General features: G+C 39.9%; 1 protein-coding gene across 1 annotated transcript in view; it reads left to right on the forward strand.

Annotated features, from left to right (window-relative positions):
• The window catches only part of LOC121180352 (neuronal acetylcholine receptor subunit alpha-7-like), a 35388-nt gene extending 18553 nt beyond the window's left edge, over nucleotides 1–16835 (forward strand). The window contains exons 4-10 of the mRNA XM_041035687.1: nucleotides 1206–1315; nucleotides 8815–8894; nucleotides 9626–9793; nucleotides 12812–13006; nucleotides 13638–13724; nucleotides 15454–15563; nucleotides 16242–16835. Coding sequence (XP_040891621.1) covers nucleotides 1206–1315; nucleotides 8815–8894; nucleotides 9626–9793; nucleotides 12812–13006; nucleotides 13638–13724; nucleotides 15454–15563; nucleotides 16242–16835 — 1344 coding nt within the window. The remainder of the gene's footprint in view (nucleotides 1–1205; nucleotides 1316–8814; nucleotides 8895–9625; nucleotides 9794–12811; nucleotides 13007–13637; nucleotides 13725–15453; nucleotides 15564–16241) is intronic.
• Nucleotides 16836–23901: the final 7066 nt, after the last annotated feature.

Here is a 23901-nt window from a genome sequence, read left to right on the forward strand (position 1 = left end):
TTGGCTGTTAGATGTGATTTCCCAGCCAACAAACATGAAAAGAAGGCTCTCCAGCACCAAACCGCCAAGGCCCACAGACGACAAGTGTGTAGTGATTAAGTCATTAGCTGCGCGAGTGGAGACATATGTCAGCAGGCCCACTTTAGATGGATTTCCTTTGAAGAGAATATGATTTTGGGTTAATTGTAAAATGCGTTGAACTGCACAGAGGCACATATGCACAGACAGATTTGCATGTGCACAGCAGCATGCATGTACACATTGCACGCATATGTTATGTCCACTTGTGTATGTGCACGCACACACACACACACACACACACACACGTATATATAGGCACAAATGGATGAGCCCAGTGTACTGTGGTCACATTAGTAAAGCGACTGTGTTTGCTCCATAGGGAATGTGCCCTATGGCTACAGCATCTGAGTGCCTCCATCTGTATATGTAAATTCTATACATCTACTACACACACTGTACACACACAAATAGAAGTGAACGGCAGTTACACAAACAGATGTGCTTAGACGACAAAACACACACTAATATCTGTACCACAGATTACACACCATCTTGCTACTTATTGTAAGTAATGAAAAGAGGCACAGAGGCGACACACAACACTCAATCTTTGTGCTTTTGAAAATTTTGACACTGGGCTCAGTTAGCCCTTTGCTGAATATGGGCCCAGGCTCAAAAGGGAGAGCAGGGGTCAGTGCCAACAACTGTTGGCTTGGCAAGGTTGCACTGCCAGGCTTCATTATCGGAGCTGGAGACAAAGTGTAATAGCCAACAGTTGTTGGGAGATTAGCCTGTGTAAAGTGACAACTTAAGATTTCTCATGGTTTGAGGTTGATGATGATTATAAAGACAGTTCTGACGCATTTTGGTCGTGCTTTACTGTTCTGTGCCAGGATATATTTTAAGGAAAGATGCTATGATGCACAGATTATTTATGCAGTGTGCGTGTCATAGTACCAACACTATTTAAGCTGTGAAACACGTCTTCCTTTCAGAGCTGTGAAGGTCGCTAATGTGGTGTCTTGCCAAACAACAACAGCAACAAATTGGTATGCGTGGCCAAAAGCAGTAAAAACCCTTAAATTTGACATGTGTCTTTTGTCCTTGTTTTTATGTCCTCTTCTCAATAGCTGCTTTTTATATGAATTATTTTTACTACTCTCTCTGTCTGTTGTTTCTGTCAGTACTGGACAGACATTTATCTTTCATGGAACCCAGAGAGCTACCCCGGGGTTCAGAACCTTCGCTTCCCTTCTAATCTGATATGGGTCCCAGATATCCTCCTCTACAACAGGTAGGTTAAAGTCACATCCTTCTCTTCTCTCTTTCTCTCATCACCTTTCCCTGCTGAATGACAAACACTTGAAATCATACTTAATGTCTACCTAATTCTTGGATCCATTCACTGTTCATGTAGGTTAAGCACAGAGTTTCATCACAGATCTCCTCACAGATCACAGATACCATATGGGGCAGTCTGGCATCCTTAAATCTTCCAAGGTCTTGTGCCCCAAGGGTTTAAAAGTGCCATGCTTTTGATTTTAGTTTGAACAACATTTCATGATCTTCTCATCTCTTTCTCACCTGCATTAACCTCAGTCACAGACCCCTGAGTTGACATGGTAAAGAGGTGGAATGTGATTGGTAGCCTTATGTAGATTCTGAGAACTGATTTTACAAGTTTTAGGGCCATTAATGCCTAAAACAAAAAATAAACCTACACAAAATGTTAATAACTTGCCAAAGAATATGACTGTGCAGACCTCATTTTTGACAAAGCGTCACATAGACTCTTATAATTCTAATATCACAAAGGACTGAAACGGTTAATCAGTCATTAAAATAACTGCAATAATAATCATCTTATTAATTAACTGATTAATGATCTCATCTCTAAATATCCATTTGAATATTCAATAACTAGAATAGCAATATAAAAAGCTCACAGGCTAGTTCACAGAAAATTATATTAAATATTTTATAATGTCACATCTAAATTAGGCATTAACTGGTAATTTTACTGGTCAAATGTAATCTCTTATTCCACAGGCACACACAATTTCACTACTTTCTACTGACAGAGCCATTTGTAATTTCACCCTTTTACATTTAAAATCAACTACACAGTGTAGTTTTACCCTCATGAATTAGAACAGTTATTTAATAAAGTATATTGACTTTAAGCAAGGGATGATGAAAGGCAGCTAAATGACGAAAACTTGATTTTGCTGGTAACTATAACAGCGGCCACTGGCCAGTGGCTTGATCAGCACAGTGGTTAATCTGTCACTGCTATTGCCACTTCATTCTGTTTTGCGACTCTTATTCTGTTCTCCACTCCTTCTCTTTTCTTCTTCTATTTACACCAATTTGTTTTGTGTAATACTAGGGCAGATATTACAGATTGCCTGGGCACTGTTTACCCAATAACACAGTGGATAGAAGTATTCCCTAGATGAAAACTCACTCATGGATACAGCCTCGTTTAATGAGATGATTGAGCCGATTCCCTCTGGGAGGACATAAACCATAACTCCCAGGGGTCTTTGCATCTGTTGCCTGTAATGGGCAGTGCTGTAAGAATTGGCCTACTGAAAGCACTGCGCCAACTGGTTGGAAATGTCAACAGTTGGGCTATTGTGAAATTCTAATTATGTGTCCAGCCTGAGAAGAAAAGGCAGAATTTATATCAAATAAGTCTATTAAAATGTGTTATGTACCTTTATTTATATGCAAAGTTTTAGTTCTTTTTTTGTCCTCTGTTTTAGACATTGTTATATAAAGTCATCACATTTGTAGAGCAGGTAGAGCACATCGAGCTCTCAGTGGAAACATTCATCTGGCTGAGCTTATTTCTTGGAATGAGAGAGTCATAGTAAGAAAGAGAAATAATCCATCTCCTGAACAGCTCATTGGTCTCTTGGACTCAGAGGTCACTCTAACAGAACCTTTTTCCTATTCAACCTTCTCAGCCAATTTGGCGTTCAATTGTTGATGGAGATGAGGCTCCTTTGCCTGTTCTGCCACTGCTTGGCCAGATTACAGCAACAAAAAAATTAGGTTGCTAGGTGTTTCTAAGATTGATGTTCCCAATGTGGTCTGGACCTTCTCAATTTCAAATACAATTCAAGGACCCCCCCAAGTTTGCCAGTGAGCGACTTCTGTGGCATCAGTTCTGTCCTTAAACACAAGCTGCTTTCAGATATTTATTATAGACAGCTGCCTATATGGTAAACAGATAACATCCAGAACATTTACCCTCTACAAAACTGCTGTGACATACTGAAATTAACAACAGCAATATCCAAAGTGCTTATATGTGGTGCATCCAGTGGAATCACATAACTTTGTCTGTCACAAAAAGTGATCCAGCTGAAAAACTGTAAGAGGACTGTAACTATGGGATGCAAAAAGGACAATAGGAAGGAGCGACTGGTATAGATCAAATCAAATCAAATAGATATGCTTACTTTGCACTGAAATGTAGCGTCTCGAACACCTTTTGCCTCTGGGAGATTTCATCATTTATTTTTGGACCTGCAACAGTAAGATAGACATATATTAGATAAAACGCAGTAACGGGGAAAAAATCAGATGCTATACAGTTTAATCACATTATTGCAATAGCAAGCACTACAGTTTCACACAGCAAACAAAGTGATGGAAGACAGTTCTTCCTTCAATGAGGACCTCCCTCACTGGCATAAATCATATTAATGTGCAAGGGAATTCCCCTTGAGTGGTGTGTGCTGCTCCTGAGTATGTGACTAAAACAGCTTTTTTTATAGTGTTGCTAAATGTAAAAGGCACTAGGGGAGAGAGGTTGTGTGATTATCGACCATTATTAAACTGTCAAGCCCCAACAGTGGGTATTTAACAGAGAGCTAAGATGTTTTTAATGCATCAATCCTTCACACCTAAAGAATCACACTTGTAATGAGGGAAAGACAACATGATACAAGGCAGAGTTGAAGTTGATTAATGGCACTGGCTTTTCAGTTCTACCTTCAAGGTGATGGAGAATATTTTTATGGGTTGGGGGGGTAGTGACAGATTTACAGCTTGGCTCAAGTTGTGTGTGTGTGTGTGTGTGTGTGAGAGAGAGAGAGAGAGAGAGAGAGAGAGAGAGAGCAAGGGAGAGAAAAAGGAGTGGTTTGGCTATCTAACAGGGATGATACAGAACATTAAGCAGCTTACGGTGGGGATCAGCGATCACTAACGATAACGACAATATAGTCCTGACACAGACCCAGATTGAAACTGATATTCTTTATGCATGCAGCATAAATCATGAGTAAAATCATTCATGTCTATTTTTATGAAGCAAGAAAGCAAAAAAGAAAGACTAAAAATGTGAGATAAGAAGAACTTTTACTTATTCCCATTGGGAAAATTAGGTCACTGCAGTATCAAGATTTCAGCAGGCACAAATAGAGTATGAGAAATACAAAAATTATACACAAGGTAAAAAAAATAAAATGAAAAGAACTTTATTATACCTTTTTCTTAATAATTAAGAAAAAGCAGAATGAAGTATACTGACAGTGTATACTGGTACGTTAAAGCCTGACTTCAACCTGGGGTGAGAAAGGCAGTGTCTGTGGTGAAAAAAATGTGATGTTGTCCAGTATAAAATAAAATAAAATAAAATAAAATAACACAAAAGTTGGACCTTAAACCGACTTCATTTAGCAAGATGGTGGCCAGTCAAATACAGCCAATCAAATACAGGCAAGTGTATAGTGCATACTACTGGTAGACTACGTTCTTCTGGCGTTCCAGCACTTCCAGCGTTGGAACACAGAGGGCAGTGTTAGACAATTTCTCAAACTTTTCGAAACCAAAATTGTGACAATCACGCCCACTTCATGCAGCGGGGAGTGAGCTGGGTGAAGATGTAAAAGTTTTCGCTCCTCACTCATCTACTTGCAACACTTTTGTGTGTACATCTGAGGGCTACATCATGGATTTCCTTGAGGAGGGACTGTCCAAAAGCATGTGCCCTAGTTCCTGTTTGTAAGAATTATTGCGTCTTGCCCTTCCCTAAAATGGCAGCTGTTTTGTGTTATCCTGGAGTGTGGCCATTTATAGCAGCTATAAACACTTTTGTCTTTAGAAATGGTTGACACTTCATATATGATTGTTTTTTGTCTCCTCCTTGAGCTAAGCATGGGAGGGGAACTTGTAGCTGTACCATGTGAGACTACCTCCTGTAAGGTTGGGTCTAGAGTTTTGGGCCCTGTCAATCAAGCAACAGGTGAAGGTGGGGGCTCTGGTGTGCTGATCTCTGGCTGCGAAGCCTGGTTCTGGGGACATGGAATGTCAGGTCTCTGGTGGAGACGAAGCTACAGGGAATGCAGGAGGTGGGAAGGTACCAAAGGTCATAAGCCTCTGGCTGAATGCTGCTACATTATGATGGAGTGTTCTCTGCAGAACAAGAGGGTTGACTCTGAGAGGTGTGTAGAGAGGAAGGCTCTGATTGCTGTTTATAGCTATGCAGCAAATTGTTGGTTGATTATAATATAGTCTGTAGAGTTGTACATTTTCGAGTATCCACTTTAACAGACGCAGGATAGTCTGTTTCTCCAGTCCACAGCAGAGACGTTTGTCTAACTTTACAAATTCTGCTCGGACATGATGGTGGAGGATCTAAAGGGTAGACAGCTGTATGTTCTCCATGTGCCCATGTCAGCACAGCAATTAACATGAACACCTGAAAGGAACCATTTGTCCTGTCTCAGACATGATTTTGAATATTTCAGTATTTACAGACCTGGTACATAAAGGGACAGAGTTTTCTGCTCACATTATGTTTCTCATATAAATAATGCAAACCATCTCTCTTTCAAGCTGCTTGCTTTACGTGTAGCAAATGTTTTGCTTGTGAATCTAGACTGTACAGTGCTGTCTTTCCTGACTTTAACAGCATCTCTTGATGATGATGTTGTAAAACATACTTTAGCAGTGTTTTCACAGGTATTAAATGCAAATGCGGGTGATGCAATTTCACTGAGCCACAGGATATTGAAGCAGTATGTTCTATATGTATTCTGTCGGGGCTTTAAATGAGGGGAAAGGCTTGGTTCTTCGCATAAAACTTGATTATTCAGGGCTGTGTGGACTTCCGTAGGGTACAGTTAAAGAAATATGTCCATTTCGATGGTATATTCATGACATATTGTCAGGGGTTTTAGCAGTTTCGTCGCTTCTGCCTCTGATTAGCTGTTGTTTTTTGTCTTTACTGCTGCAGTATTATCCTTTTCACAACATTTTTTGCAATTCAAGAAAATAGTATGTCATTTTCTTGCAAATTTGTTTTTTTTTATTTTTGGCAATGTGGTGACATCTTAAAAAAAAGGTTCAAATCTTGAAGAATCCCATTGAGGGCAAAATGACTCTGTTGGGATTCAGTGCCTTCATCTTGCCCTTATCTTTTCCACATGGCATCTGACATTTTGGAAACACGTTCTACTTAACTGGTGATCTGATGAAGATGTGGGTAAGGTTATGCATCAAGGAATTTCCTGTGATGCTCATATGCACTTGCACTGTTTAGCCATGGTTCAACGAACCATTTTAAAAAATCAGTTACTTATCTGGGCATTGGCTGAACCTTAATTTAAAAGAATCACTCTCATATTAACCCATATCCTGCATTTGTGTTTTGATAGATGGTTTTTAGAATGCGAAACTAAACCTTTCTCATTTGAAATGCTAATGCCATCCATTTAATGTGGATGTCAGGTAGATGTATTCCAAATACCATTACAAGACTAAATTCTAAATTAGCTAATTTATTCCCTGCAATGGATAAGAGCAATTGCAGCAGTTAAGTATTCTCAGGGCCTCTTTGTTTTTCCACCCTGTGATTAGATTTAGATTATTGATGTAGCGACTCTAAGTCTGCATTTGATAAAGCCTTGTCCTGTTAAATGCCTCCTGGGCTCAGTCCCAGTTCACTTTACTAAAATGTATTGTCCACCTGTCCAACATAAAGTCTTACGTTTTAGCATGCCCTATCTCCCTCTGCTTCCAGTCACATACTGTAACATGAGACTGGATATGTATTCTGAAGCAGAAATGTTCTAATGGACAATTACAGATGATGGTTGTCAGGCTATTGTCTGGGACTGGATGAGGTGCATTCAGTCTATAGTGTACTTCATTCAGTGTTTTTATGGAGGGTCACAGCAAACTGAAAGGTATAAATAAATATCCTGCGAGTTATGAATTAATACTGTCTTTCCAAGGAAGGCTTTTACTGCTTCATTACGTCCGTCAAGGAGGTTAAGTTTTCAGCACTGCATTTTTTTTTTTTTTTTTTTACGTAAATTCATTTGCTCGTCTGTCTGTTCCATTATTCAGCATTATACCGTAACAGGACTTAGAGTCTGCAAGGCTGTACTTAGGCACTGTGGTACTTTGAGGTAAAAGCTGATGTCAGCTTTCTGACAAGCTCACAGTGACAGTGCTAACATACTGATGTTTATATAATATTTACCATGATCAGCATCTTAGTTTAGTGTGTTAGCATCTTAACATTTGATAATTAGCGCTAAAGACATGACACAGCTGAGGTTGAAGGGAACGTCCTTAGTTTTTGTTATATTTTCTCTTAAATCAAAGTACTGGAGAAATTAAAATTCTGACTTGATGATGAGAGGTTTAGGGACCAGAAACTGCTTATAATTCATTCTGTGGGGGTCATCAGTCTGTGAAGCAATCTGTCCAATAGTTACCAAGATATTTTATTCAACAGCTCTTAACCTCATGGTAGCAAGAGGAAGAGTCAGAGGATCACTGATGTCAAAGGGCTTTTTCCTCTGAAGACCATAAATGTCTGTACAAAATCTCACATCAATCCATCCAACAGCTGTGGAGATATTTCAGTTTCAACCAAAGTGATGAACTAACAGACCAACATTGCCATCCCTAGAGCCACACTGTGAGGCTGGCTCTAAAAGAACATCACAGATTTCAGTGAAACTTCATGGGTGTTTGTTTAGTTTATCCTGGAAAAATAAAATCTTCCTGAATTCTTTGATTTTCTTCTTTCTTCTCCTTTTCTGACATGTTCTTTGTGAGCTGCTACAACTCTTAAACACGAAAAATTTCCCTTGGTGGAGGGATCTGCACTCTGAGGGTTATTTTGGTTATGAATACTTGCTAAATGAATGGAGTTCTGGGATTTTGTAGGATGTGTCTTTCAGAAAATGCTTGTTAACAATATTCAGTTACAAAGTTGTTAATATTTCTATGCTTCTTTTTATTGGATGCAGACAGGCACTTAATATCTAGCATAAGAGTCCTCAGTATTTGAAACTACAATTATAACATGGTCTGTTCTCAGATATGTAAAGTCCTTTAGTTTTACACTCTGAAAGAAAAATGAAAATGCAGTAATTTTAAGTGGATTTTTTTTCTTGTGAGAAATGTGTAATTTTCTGCTTTTTTGGTCTCTGAGTGTACATAATGCCCCTCTGTTTGAAGGACGTCTCGATGGCAGACAACCGTGTTTGTTTAAGATGATCAGTAAAATTAAACACTGTCTGTGTGGATCTCGATCAATCCCCCTCATATCTCTTCGTCTCTCTGTCACCTTCATTTTCACCTGCTGTTTACTGTCTGGGTTTCTCTTTGTATCTGTTTTTACCTTTCAGCTTTATGACCTCTGCCTGTTCCCTACTGTCTCTCTCTGGCTTTTTCTCTTTAAGTCTGTCTTGTTTTTGTAGACTTGGTCTTTAAATGCTCCATTACTGTTTTAATGTTATATACGCTCTTCTCCCCCTGCAGTGCTGATGAGAGGTTTGATGCTACGTTCCACACAAATGTACTGGTCAATGCTTCAGGATCCTGCCAATACATCCCACCAGGTGACACAATAAAGACATTCTCTGTCTTCTCTTTTACATGTCCCATACATCCTTTTTCACTGTTGTTAATATTCAGGTATTATCTGAATTATCATCATCTATGGTTGTTGCAAATGAATCCTCACCGACATTATCACCCTTCCATGTTACCACTGTTTTGATCGTTATCATCTTCAGAAACATCTTTAGCACTATGATCATCATAATCGTTCTCACTGTCAACTTCTTCTACATGTTGAGACACAGGCACTGAACACTACTGAAACAGCAGTTACATACGACCTACATGTACATCTAAAGGTTTTCACTTTTCAGTGAAAATAGAAAAGCATGTGACATTAGTGAGGAGAAACTGATTCTGCCTGAGTAATCAGATTACTTTCGTGAGGAAATTTGCACATTAATGTTTTTTATTTTTCAGTTCATTTAATCAGTTTTAAGTTTGTAAGTTAAAGACAGTTAAATTTTTTGCACCTGAAAAAACTGAAATTTAAACAAAAAGTACTTTGTATTTAATTTGTCAGCAAATTAGGCTCTAATGTTCCTTAACCAACAGAATTTAGACTAATGTCAAGACTTTGCAGTAATTTGATTAACTTAATTATTTAATTAGGAAATCTGAAAAAGTCCATTTTGAATTACACAAATTTGGCAAAATAACTAGTCACAACACATAAAAATAAAATAAGTATTTAGTGTCCAAAGTAACCTTCTACTACACTTCTCTGTAGGTATTTTGAAGAGCACCTGTTACATTGATGTACGGTGGTTCCCATTCGATGTGCAGAAGTGTGACCTGAAGTTTGGCTCCTGGACCCACAACGGCTGGCTGCTGGACCTCCAGATGATGGACGTAGACATCTCTACCTACATTCCCAATGGGGAATGGGACCTTGTAGGTAAGAAGAATAACAGACAGGCACACTCAGATGCATAGCAGTCAACAACAAATATACAGATCTATGCTGCTTTTCTGAAATACGTGGGTTTTAGTGAAAAGTGGTTTAAGTGGAAGTTGTTCATTTAGAACAAATCAACCATTAACTGCTGAGTGAAAAGAGCTTTAAATGGGCAGTTTATTACAGCAAACCGAGTACATGAACAAAGAATCTGCATGGTGACATAACAGGAATAAACATGAGGTGAGAGGCCTGATGCAGAGATGGATTGAAAATACATATGCAAAATGTTTGTGGGGTACGCTTTAGCATCAATTTGAATCTGAAAAACTGATAGTGCTTCTGACATACAGAGTTTCAACATTTGGTCCTTCGTGACATATTCATAGCAGTTACCGAAAGTAACCCCTGTTCTATTCCTTTCATGCTTCACCCTTCTGTGTTGGTTATTCCCTTCGAGGCTCCACCTCGGGACCCTGATACAGAATCTTGCAATCACGACCTACTGAGGGGGGAGCAGCCACACTCTGGTCTCCTATAAAACCCCAGTGTATACACTGCTCGTCTCCCTTTGGAGATCAGCATAGATCACCGGAAAGGGGGCCAACTGGGCCTGATGCTAGAGGGTCTACACATGTACTCATGGAATTGGAGTTACATCCAGTAACTACAATTTACATTTCAGACGTGCTTCGCCCTCTAACCGGCGTCACTATTGATTTAACACTGAAGGTGAAGGCAGTTAGTGAGTGTAGAGGATTTTTTTTTTTTTTTTTTTGACAGGCATATCATAATATCATGACTGAGAACAACTGAAAAATCTTTCTAGATTCTTAAACTCTGTCTGCACCATCTCTCAGGTTGTTTCTCTCTCCCCAAGAAACAGAGACATAAACTCAAGATAAAATAATATAGTGATTCCTTCTCTCTGTTCCTTTGTTTCTTTCTCATCCTATTTGTTTCTTTTCTGACCTCTCCCTCTGTGTGCAAATGAAGAACTCTCATCATCTCTAACCTAATTTTGTGTGTTAATCAGAGGCCAACAGAAGAATTCATATTCACAAACACACACACACATACTTACAAACAAAGTGAGTGGACCCAGCTGGCTCGGGAAATGGAGGGAGGAGCCATTGGTGTGTGTGTGTGTGTGTGTGGTGACAGCTGGCCCAGGGATGGTTCACTTAATTCAGGCACAGCCAGGCGGCAAGCTGGCCAAGAACACACACTGTCCTGGTGCCTCAGAACATACCCATGCCCATGCCAGCGTATACACACACCCACACCCACACACCCACACAGACAGGAAGTGGTGAATGCATCTGTAGGTCTGCAATCCATCAAATTAATAGATGACTAACAAAGGCTGTTTCTCTTCAGCGTCCAGGTGACACAGTTTAAATGAAATGAAATTGAATCTGTGCTGTTAATTTGAATTGAATTTCCATAGGAATGAACACTGTTTTCACACACACACACACACACACACACACACACACACACACACACACACACAGACACACACACACACACACACATACACACAATCTAAAATCAAGGCTAAAATCAAGTTTGTCTTTCTGACAACTCACCCCAAAATGTGTTGCGTATTTCTGAATATGTTGCTGATTGCGTCACCAAGGCTTCATTCACTTAATAACTGAACGCTTTAGACTTTAGAGTATGAATGGATGATACAGCCATACTGTGCTCAAACTATAACCACATTCATGGCACTGTTTGTTGACTGTGACCCACAAGAGACTCTCCATCACTCCCTCACACAGACACACACACACAGAGCTGATTTGTAATTGAAGGGAAAAGTTAACACTACCCGTTTTCCAATTTGAAATGATTGTGTGAGTGAAATCTATCAAAGTCACGCTTATTAAACATCCTGCTACACATTTGGTCTCATTGCGAGATTAAATGATACTTCAATACACAGAAGTGTTTTGGTTGTTTGACTTTGACCAGACCAAGGTGATATTGTTTTCTTCAGATGTACGAGGCAGATTAGTAAATGTGAAAATGCCAGAAAGACAGATAAGGCCACGATGCTGAGCACCGAGCTATTAATGAGAGATCTGATTGTTTTTGGAGGAGTAGTGGGGTAATTTGACATTGACACAAAATCTGAAGGTTGTGAAGATTTTAATTTACGTTAAACATGTACAAAAGGCTTTTGTGGTAGTCAGTCACTAAGAGGCTGCACATTTTGCAGTAGCATTAAATTTTCAATAGGAAACATATTATTTATGGCTCATAAACATAAAGTTTATGACCAGGGACTTGACTTGGGGCCTCTGCCTGATAACAGACAGAGCTGTGCTTCAGAATGATTTTATAAGCTAAAATGTGCTGTCATACACAAGGTGAAACTGCACTGAGTAGATTACATCATTGTATTACGTGCTATATTCATTTAGGCAAGAGGGCATTTGCTGTTTTTCAGTGATAAACTGTTTCCCTCATGGTTACCAAGAAAGTATGTTTATGGTAAAACCCTAACAACAGTGCTCAGTTCAAGTCTGGAATTTTACATTCAGATGTTATGTTTTGTATGATTTTGGAGAAACTGATATTAATGTCTATAACCTACTCTCCCATAGACGATGAAACAACAGGCTTGCTTGTATAAAAATGTGTTAGTACCTGGTTTAAAGGCACAGACAGGCGAGCAGTTATCATTTAATCTTCTCACTGACCCACTTTTTTTTTTTTTTCATTTATTACAAAGATTCAACCCCAGTGACTGTTGGATCATAAAACTCTTTCAACCATATAGCACCACTACAGATTTTAGTGGTAGTGATTGTGAAGCGATCCTTTCTGCCCTGTTAACAATTTAAAGACAACAACATTTAAATCAGCAGTTACAGCTGTGCATTAATGGCTTATTCTGCAGTGTCTCTGAAGAACTATTCGGCCAAGCGGAACTGGAAACTGGATAGTTATGACTCTGTGCTTCTGACCTCTAGCTGACATCTTCCCACCTCTTCACTTGTCCTAAAGGTGTGCCGGCTAAGCGTAATGAGCTGTACTACGACTGCTGTAAAGAACCTTACCCCGACGTGACGTTCACGGTCACCATGCGTCGCAGGACACTTTACTACGGCCTCAACCTGCTCATTCCCTGCGTGCTCATCTCTGGTCTGGCCCTGCTTGTCTTCTTGCTCCCTGCTGACTCTGGAGAGAAGATCTCACTGGGTACAGAGCAGGACACACATCCCTGCAATTATACACACACACACACACACACACACACACACACACACACACACACACACACACACACACACACACACACACACACACACACACTCTTGTACTAACACAAAGGGACAATGATTCATGATTATAATCACACATGCAGACAAAAATGTATCTCTCTCTCCAGCTGTGGTGATCTCAGCCCATCAGGTCCTGACGCTATTGCTAACCCCATTTATTTGTCATTGCTCTATGCTAATACTGACCTTATGGCTATGAATTAGCATTTGCGTTGGATTCCATTCATTAGCAGATGAATAAAAGCTTCATTATAAACACAGCAAAGATTATCACCTGGACCTGAAAATGCCAGCTTGTTTCAAAATGCCATTGAGTGGTCGGCATAAATATATAACTGTGAGTATTTCCCTTGAGGAAAGAAAAAAGAGGTGAATATTCCAAAATAAATCACAGCTGTTTTCACCTATTTTCAAGCGACCAGCTGCATTTTATTTTGAGTACAATCAAGTCGCCATGTAAGAGAAAACTAGACTGTGAGAAAGGATTTTTTTTTTTTTATCTTTGTGTTTCTGCTCATCTCTCTGTCTACTGTCTTTTTTTTTTCCAGGCATCACAGTGCTGCTGTCTCTAACAGTGTTCATGTTACTGGTAGCAGAGATCATGCCTGCCACTTCAGACTCTGTTCCTCTGATTGGTAAGACACTTTCCTGACTTATTATTTCTCATTTTAATGATTATTTGATTTTGAAAGTGATGAAAAAAAAACTGAAAAATAATTATGATGGATCACAAAATAATAACAATTATTTCTGAGAGACATATGACATTTAAACATAATAACAGGCTTGAGCAAAAACACATTTTTTTTCCCATATTCAATCACTGGAAAAAGATCTGTTATAAAATGGTGAAAACACTGTCATCAAAATCTCCAGCCAACAGGAAGTCAGCTGGCTGGGATAGCAGAAGTTTTGGATTTGCATGATCTAAACTGGCTTGACTGGAGAAGGATGTTAATGAAGCAGATTCATAAACCCCTGGGATTTTCAATGTCTTTCCATTTGTTTTGTCTAAAACTTTTCCTCGTGTTTTGTTTGAGAGGGGTATTTATGTTTTCCTCTAACTCACGGCAACAAAAGGGAATAAGTGTATTCCCAAAATGTTGAATTAGTCCTAGACCATAGATAAAAAAAAAAAATGGTGAAATCAGTGGTGAATCCTCAGAATCTTTTTCTTTTTTTATTTCCACCTGAATTTAACATTCATCAGGAAGCTGTATGCACAGTCTGGTGCAAGGTGTTACAGCGCGGTCAGTGGGTCAGTGTGGAGATATTTCCTCATTCACTGTTAGTATTTTGGCAGACAGACAGATAACATAGGAAAGCTGATGGATGCAAAGAATAATTTACCCAGCAGGCAGTTGGCCATGATGGATTGTGGTCTCAAAAGAACCGCTGAATGGCATACTGCTGAGATATTCATACCTCATATTCAATTCGCAGGGCAGTCTGTGGAGGAAAATGTTCTTATCGGTCAGTCTTCACACAGACTGACCGATGTTGTTGTGGCCAGGGTGGTGGGGGGTTGGGGGTTGGGGGGTTGGGGGCGAGCATGGGAGGTTGCCAATTCTTCGGTTAGGTTGTCAATTCTGTGAAGATTATGCTCAGTGTGGGACACAGTCAGATTTGCATTGTATAAGACCATACTGATACAGACCAGAAGAGACAAGGCAGTCGGCCATGACATGAGAGGGGAGGCTGCAGACAGAGATGCTGCTCGGGATCATTTGGCAGCTCAGTGATGTAAAACGAAGCCATTAGCAAACTTGCCTTTATGGGAGTAGACGTATTAACACATTGCAGATGGAGGATAACTGATGTATTGAAGACAAAATAAAATGCTCCTCAGCATTCACAGCATTCACTCGGACAGATTTTCATACAGCTCCAATTACACTTTGACATGGAAACGTATACAGGATAATTTGATTGGTCCGACTTTCTGTGAGGTTGCTGACATCACAGTTGAATCAAAAAATTGAAAATGACTTTGTTTTTCTTATAGGGGAAAATATCTCATGTCTGTGTGTATTAGGGTGTGTGTGTGTGTGTGAATTGTGTAGTGTGCTTGCCTACACATGCATGTTATGCATTTTCACGTCTCTGAGGCTTACAGTGCCTCCAAGCCTGTGTATGTGTTTTGGCTGGTTTGTAAATTAAGAAATAAAATGTTAGTCATCCTCCAACCAGCCCCTGTGGTGTTATGACCTTAGGTTTGTTGACCGGGATAAACTGACTGGCTTGGAAACAGTCCTGCCAAAACATCCTGCTCACCTCACGTGTTTTCTTCTTACACTGTGTTATTGTTTTTTTTTTCTAAATGAAAATTATTGTGCTATTATTATGTGTTCTTCTACTCCTCAGCTCAGTACTTTGCTAGCACCATGATGATTGTGGGCTTGTCTGTAGTGGTAACAGTCCTGGTACTCCAGTTCCACCACCATGACCCCCGTGGAGGGAAGATGCCTAAATGGGTAGGTTAACAATACTTTTATTTTCTAATTAATTCTCAAGACAAACTTAAAATAGAGTAAAGTCTGATTTGACAAAGACGGTGCATTAGTTTTAAATAGCTGCACGATTCACACAGTAAACTACTCATTAAGTCTGTTAAGAGGCTATGGCTCCTATTTGGTGGAGTAATAACAAGGTGACATTTATTCAAAGGTTGACGAAGGTTGTATGAACTCAAAGGTTTGACTAACAGGGCATGTGTTAACAACACTTTATTGTAACTGTTTGTAAGCAGCCATCAAAAGCGTATGGTTTGTGGCAGCTGTGCAGTTACATCTATTTTTTTTTTTTTTTTAGCAAGGTTTTATTTTATTTTAAGGTTAACAGAGCTTTTGATTAAATGTGGGTTTTCCTAAATATAGGAATCAAAAACCCACAAGAGCAGGATTATCCATGTTAAACCAAACCGTTATCAAGAAAGAATGAACTTCATGGAGGGAAAATCTCCACAGCTTCAATACTCACATGATTTTTCTATAAGCCTATGGCACTTTGTGCATAATCCCCTACATAATTTTGAACAAATGTCGCACTTGTAGCAGTAAGACTGGCAAGTAAACTTTCAGTTTTTCTCTCTATTTCTTCCTTTCTCACCTCTTTCCCCACAACACCCTGCATACTCTCATTTCTTTATCCAGGTTCGAGTCATCCTCCTCAACTGGTGTGCTTGGTTCCTTCGTATGAAGAAGCCTGGAGAGGAAAGCAAAACAGCTGTGAGCTCCATTAGCCCCCCAAACTACAAGTACTCCCACCCTTCTCCTCACCACACCAGCACCAGCAGCATTCAGATGAGCACCATACCGGGCCAGGCATCCACCCAGTCAACCACCACCAATGGGAACATGAACCTGTACTTTGGCTACCACACAATGGGCACAGACAACCCCGCTTTCCCACCGAGCACTGATTCAGGTGTGGTGGTGTGCGGCGGTGGTGGAGGTGGCCACCCTAACGGCTCGTCCCCGCACGATATCCACTCAGAGCAGACGCGGACTTTGCTGCTGGAGCAGGTTCCGGAAATTACCCAGATCCTGGAGGAAGTGCAGTACATTGCGAGGCGCTTCCGAGAGCAGGATGAGGGTGAGGCCATCTGCAGCGAGTGGAAGTTCGCGGCAGCGGTGGTGGATAGGTTATGCCTGGTGGCCTTCTCACTCTTCTCCATCATCTGCACCTTCACCATTCTCATGTCGGCTCCAAACTTCATTGAGGCGGTGTCCAAAGACTTCACATAAGGCTGATACCTTCGATCTCTGAAAGGGGAAAAGAGAGGCGAAGCTAACATTAAAAATCCTGACACAATTACAGCTGTGCCACACAGGCCTCCCTGTTTCTGCTAAGTGAAGTAACACAAGATCCAGATATTTTAAGTGTTGTTACAAGTCAGAGTACTTCAGAGCCAAACCTCTCCCTCTTTCTTCACATATTTGTCAGTAAAAAATGGGTGTATTGGGGTGATGTGGCTCTCTGCTAATACCTTACGTAGACTATGCCACGTAGGAGGTTGAGGCTACATTCAGTAGTTAATTATGTAGAAACTCACACTAATGCACTTTTCATCTGTATCCCTGCTGCACCACATCATTTACCTTCCATCACTTGGGCTTCATGTCTCATCAGAATATACTTTTCACACTGATTTCTTTCCAGCTCTCTCTTTTCCACTTCCTTTCTCCACTGTAGTGTTTCTCATCTTCTTGAAATGTCTTAATGTTTTCAGCAGTACAGTCAATAGAGTTCAACAGTTTTAGACATAGATTTTTCAGGCCTGTATTCTAGTTATGGTAAGTTTTTGACTTTTGTAAATAAATACATCTTACTTTACAAATGTGGTGAGGTGAGATGATATCTTTTCTGTTACATTGGGGAATTACTGTTGACTCACAGCATTGTACATCTTACTTCTCTTCTAACTAGAACTGCAACAAATGATTATTTTTATTTTCAATACCCAAAGTGATTGTTTGTTTTATCCAACAGCCCCAAACTCAAAGATATTCAGTTTACTATCATATATGACAAAGAAAACCATTTATTCTTCACGTTTGAGAAGCTGCAAACAGTTTGATATTCTTGTTTCCAAACTTACTAAAATGATTCAACTGATCATCAAAATACTTATGACTTGATCACTCTCTTTTTCAAATACAGAAGTATGAGATTGTTCCTTTCTTAACTCTTTCTTGACTTTCCAGTCACCCTTGTTTCCTTGACCTTCCTTTTTTTTTTTGCTACCAGTCTTCTCATTTCCTTCATGCACAGCTCAGATTCTGTATCTATAAAGCTGAAAAGTTTTATCATGACCAGTAAAAGTCATACTTAACTGTGACATATAAGACATTTACAGGTTTTCTCTTTTTGAGTCGTTTTATTAATGAGATCATTTCAGAAGGGATCTCCCTACAGCTCTCTTTGCCTCCATCCCTTGTGCTAAGCAGTATATTTAGCGTGGTTAGCCTATGATACACTGTGGCTGTTTATAAATCACTCACGTTCATTCACAATGCGTTTATCTTTTTAGAATAATTCAGTGTTTATCTGACTTGTGTGCTAGTTACACAAGGTTTTGCTGTATCCTGAGACAAATACACTGGAGAAGGAAGATCAGAACAAGTAATAACTGAAAGACAATATTTGCTTTGTGAGGGATTTTTAAATGTCTTCTGAAGGGACATCACCCAGGCAGAGATGCATTTGGTACTAATCTTTTGTAGTGCTGAGTGCTTTGTGTTTTTACTCTTTAATACTGCGTGAAAGGCAAACACTTTCTTCTCTAATCTCTAGCAACAACATCCAACAAGGATTACTGGGTGACCTTATGTAACAGATTCGCGTTAGACCTTGTCTCTTCTCGCCACCCGAGTGTCCTCTCTGATCCACAGTGATACAAGACGTGTGTGAATTCCCACTTTTACATATACACCTGAACTCACAGACTTCTCTGCCATTTTAAGTGAAGTTTGAACTGGAACCGAGAGAGAACAAAAGCAGCAACACGCAGTTCACTGTGTGACTGCTACAGGAATAGACACTGAAATTGAATTCATGCTGTTACAGCTGATCAATGGGCCAAGCACAGACAAATAGCTGCCACTCTATGACTCCAACACTGTAAAACATTTAAATGTCATATCCACTCATAACGGACAAACAGGAAGAGCTGAAGCCAGTGCTGGCTGCAGTGCTTTGCAGTAATCTTTGTGTGGACAATGTTCCTTTATGTTTGATCCAGCTTTGAAAATATAATCAAGGTTCAATAATCTTTACAAGCATTTTTTCATGTCTAGCCTGGGACGTGATATTTACATTTGACTTAAACATCAAAAGTTTTCAGGGGTAACTGCAGGTGAAAAAAGAAAGTGTGATTTGAGAGAACAAAGCTGTTTTTTTGTTTTGTTTTGTTTTTTTTGTTTTTTTTTCACAAAACTCATGCTTGATTTGTTATTTTGCTTGTCAACGTTCATGTAGACAGAAATGGAGAGGGGCTGCTGTAGGTATGTTGCATTTCAGATTGAGGAGTAATGCAAAACCTTGATCTGCGACTCTTCTTGGAGAACATGAATGGAGATATGAGATATGAAGTGTCCTCCACATATATGTGACTTGGAACAACAACTGATGGCAGCCAGTTATGTAGATACACTGTGAGATAACCTGACCCATTTCTGTTGTTGCTTACTCTTGTTGATGTCTGTTCAGCATATCTTAGTTTTTTTACGTGAGAAACACTTATGGCACAGAAAGTGTTCAAAATGTGTTAAAATGAATAATGATGGAAACTCTGAAATGAGACTGTAATAAAAGATGAATTCGGGGCAAAATACATTTTGCTACTTAGAAGGTGAAACCACATAAGTAGTTCAGAAAAGCAGTGTTGCAAATGTGAAATTGTGTTGAGTAATATTGAAAAGCACACTTCAAATGAGGGTGTGACTTTTTGCTTTAGCCATGCTATCACAGGCTTCTTGTTTTAATCACCAGTGTTGTATTTTGGTCAACTTGAGTGTCTTTTTCTTTGTGGTCTGTGCCTCTCTGCTCAGTATGATTCATTCTCCTTTGAAGGATGTACATACATGCTCACTGTACATGACTATTTTGTGACAAATAAAGGAGAAATGTGCTCATTGCTGGTATCTGAGTGGCTGACATGCTACAATTCACTAAATAATACTTGATTGATGCTTTCATGCACTTAAGTTGTCAGACCATCCTCACTCCTTTCTTAAAGTGACTGGGTTATAATAGGGTTACTGCTGTCAATCTAATTGGACGGACAGTGTAATGACAGCTTTTCATCTGATGTGCCTGGTTAATCAGAGCGTGTGATTATTGTTCTCATTTTTATAAAATGTCACATTGCATGGTTTAAAAAAGCAAAACTTGAAAAAAATGGGAAATGTTAAGCTTTTAAGGAAGAATTCAACATTTTTGAGAAATACAGTTTACCATTTTCTTGCCAAGAGTTAGATGAGAAGATTCCATCTCCATTCTTTCATCTGTGCAGCAAACGTAGCTGGAGCTGGAGCCAGCAGCTGGTGAGCAGAAATAAGACCTGGGAACAAAAATCAGCCTATAAACACATTTAAAGCTCATGTATCATGTTTGTTGCATCTGTGCAAAAGCTGAACTGTGAAAATGACAGTTTGCCGTTTTACGGGGGGTTATGTGCTGGACTACCCCTTGGTTGGGAACAGTCAGGCAACCTGTGGAGACTGCAGGACATTACCTGTGATTGTAAGCTGATTTTGTTTCCTTTGAACAGAGCCAGGCTAGCTGTTTCCCCCTGTGTCCAGTCTTTGTGCTAAGCTAAGTGACCACTGGCTGTAGCTTCATACTTATCACACTATAACTCAGTAATTAACTTGTTATGCAGCTTCTGTAGAAGTTTCATATTTACCATAGAGACACGACTAATCGCAAATTTTCTCAAACCTCAAATGTCACAATCTCCAGCAAAAAATGGTTTTGTGTGTGTGGACTAGTCTGCAAAACAACACAAAAAGTGTGAAAGAGATGTCAACAACTGAGTCCAGCATCTGTTGACTTATGAAACCAGGCAGCTCTCTGTACTGTACTGATTTTTGGTTTTTGTTTTGATTGACAAACAAGAACTGACACATTTTCCATATTCCAAGACAGATCCATTTGATTCTAACAAAACAATTCAACATTCAAGGGTTCCCTGCCTTGGGAGCAGCGTTTCTAAACTGTGTGTGTGTATGTATGTGTGTGTGCTTCATCATACATTTGATTTTCATGTGTAGCAATGTGTGCATGTGGCCAGTGTAGTGGTGTTAAAGTTGAAGGACAAGTTTCAGACTACTGTGCAAAGTTGTACTAAAAGCATCTCTGCACCCAGAGCTGATAGGTCAGCCTGAGCTCAGATATGAGAACATGAACCACAGAGCCGTAAACCCACAAGGCTCAGCAGCCTTCCTCATTTACCAGCAGGAACGAAAGACTGAGATAGACCAAGTCAGGGTATCCAGTCTTCTTACTGGCTACGATATTAGTCAGGACATTTGGCTGCTTTCACTCACAAACACACACACACACACACACTATGGCGCACAGCAGAGTGATGACATGTTCAAATTGGTCAAATCTAATCTCAGGCTTCACTACACAGAGACAGACAGCTGTTGGTGGCTGGAATTGCATCGCTCTGTATCACACCATGCAAACACACTCGCATGCCAAATCCTCCTTTTGCAGACAGGCTGAGAGCTGACAGAGACGGTGTCTGTGCCACACCCTTCGCTCCAGACTGTCCCACTGCTGCTTCCCTTTTTTCTGGTCCTGAGATGGAACACGCCACCTGGGTTGTGTGTTGCGTTGTATGTTGCCAGGTCAGCTGGAACAGATCTCCGCGGACTTTGTGCAGTTAGTGTAATGTAAAGACCACACACCTGCCCCTCCTCTGAGATCTATATGGCCGTTTGTTTTGTAGAATAACTGCCTGCATGCACACACCCTTCTGGTCTTCAGGTGGGGACTGTACTAGTTCACACAGTACCGACCACATGTGACTTTATACCTCGACATAACTGAGGTAGAGGGCTTGTGCACGGTCACAGCCTCAGATACTGTTCATTCAGACCTGTATGTAGGCTGTACATAAGTCACATGAATATGAGTATACTCATGTCTGTATGCTAAATATGAAGGTGCAACCAGCAGCTGGTTAGCATAGCACATGTAAATACTGCAAACAAGGGGAAACAGCTCTTTAACACCCAGAAGGTAACATAATGTGCCTATTAGTACCTCTAAACTTCACTTACATCTTGTTTGTTTAATCCATACAAAACTGAAGAGTGAAAACAACAATTTGTGGTTGTACAGAGATCATGTGGTGTTGATCTTCTGATCTAACTCTCCACAAGGAAGCGAATAAGCGTATTTCTTAAAAATGTCAAACTATTCCTTTAAATGTACTCAAGGCAGTGGTGATGATATTTGACGATACAGCCAAAAACCTGAAAGTCACCGCTGTAGTAGAACTGGCACTGAATAACCCGTGTGACCTAAACAGTCGAATTTGATCTATGCAAACACTCAGTAATCACACATTTTCTGTTCGGCTCAAACGACTGTTGTCAGCATCATTAAACCAAATTACACATCTCTCCAGCGAGAGCAGAAGGCTGACCCACTGTCAATCTGTGCCTTTCATCAGTGCAAACATGTTGATTAGTTGTCAAATATTCTGTCCTCATTGTCCTACAGCTGGTATCATCAGCTATGTGTGCTTTATGTCTCAATCATCTTTCAATCTCTGCTCTTCCTTTTCCCCTTACAAAAAGGAAAAAAAAAACTCTCAATTTTCCTTTGGACCCATCTGTTTCCGACATCAGCCATGTCCTCTTCCCCCTGACTTAATCCACTGGGATGGAAGTGTGTGTGTGTGGGATGATAAAACATTGTTAATCTGGTTTCAGAGTGACTGGGGCATATAATCCCATTTACTCCTTCAATCCTTTTCCTCCCCCTTCATTAGGACTCCTATCCTAATAACAGTATAGTACTTTCACAGTTATTCATAGTGCATAATCTTAGTTCATAAAAGGATTGACTGGGAAAAAGGAGGTTAATAAAGGAGGTTAGGAGGTCAGTGGATGCTGCTGTTGATGATACAAGTGTTGCAGAGAATCATGCATGTGTGAAGTCATTTGTGCAGTCATTGTGTATGCACTAGTTGAAGCAAATTGCATAAAATTAAAAGTGAAATGAATTGAACTGGATCACCGTGCTTTCCCAAAGCAACACAAAACATTTTAGCGCATAAACTTACTTTCAAGTGCAGCAAGTTAGAACTGTGTCTGTTTTCACTATCCGTGATTAAATCTGTATGAAGGCGAGATTAATAAACAGAGAGGTTTCACCTCTGAACTTACATGTCCCAATGAGGCGTACTTAAAAGCCCCTGCAAAGCCAGACAACTCATCACCATTTACAGCTTTAAGGAGGCAGCTGCATGACACGTACTGCATCAGCTCATGTTACAGCTCCCAAACCTGCACAAAAATAGACAGAGACAGCCTAATAAAGTGTATGGTTGAAAGGGAGATAGCAGGAAGATGAAAGATCTTGGCAAAAAAAAAAAAAAAACACAAGACAAAACGAACAAAGTAAATGAGAAACAGAAAAAGAAAAAAAGACGTTAGGTAGAACCTCATAAAAAAGCTGTACAGTGGTCAAACTCATGCATTTTTCTAATCCACATTTAACCATATTATAAAAGTAGTAGCATTTTGGTAAATATGTTTGTGTTCTTATTTTGAGACAGTAAATACTGAGCTACTACCAGCAGCTAGTTAGCTTTGCATAGCACCAAGGCTGGAAATAGGGGCAAACAGCTAGCCTGCTTCTGTCCAAAATTTACAAAATTCATCTACCAGAACCAGCCCAGAAATGGTCTGGCACATTTTTCCTTTAATAGTGCGTCTACATGCTAACAGGTAGTCAGTGATATTCCAGTTAGTGTAAAATATCATTTATTCCAAAGCTTTTCTCAGTGAATAAATGATCTTTCTCTCTACAGCATTGTGAGAAACTGCAGCTTTTTGTTTTTTTGTCTGTGCTGCTTTTCCCCAGGTTGGTGTTAGATATAATGTTTTTTTTATGCCCATCCCTGGAGCAATAAGGTGTGGAGGAGGCAGTGTGTGTGTGACATGGACAGAGATTGAGTGTGTCTGCACCCTGCCCCACTACTGCAGTGGGTGTATTTAATGTGTTTGAAGAGCCATATTTTATGTGCTTGCACTGCATGCACTAAATGACACAAATAAGCTGCTGATG

The sequence above is a fragment of the Toxotes jaculatrix genome, chromosome 4 (genome assembly GCF_017976425.1).
Source record: "Toxotes jaculatrix isolate fToxJac2 chromosome 4, fToxJac2.pri, whole genome shotgun sequence".
NCBI lineage: Eukaryota > Metazoa > Chordata > Actinopteri > Toxotidae > Toxotes > Toxotes jaculatrix.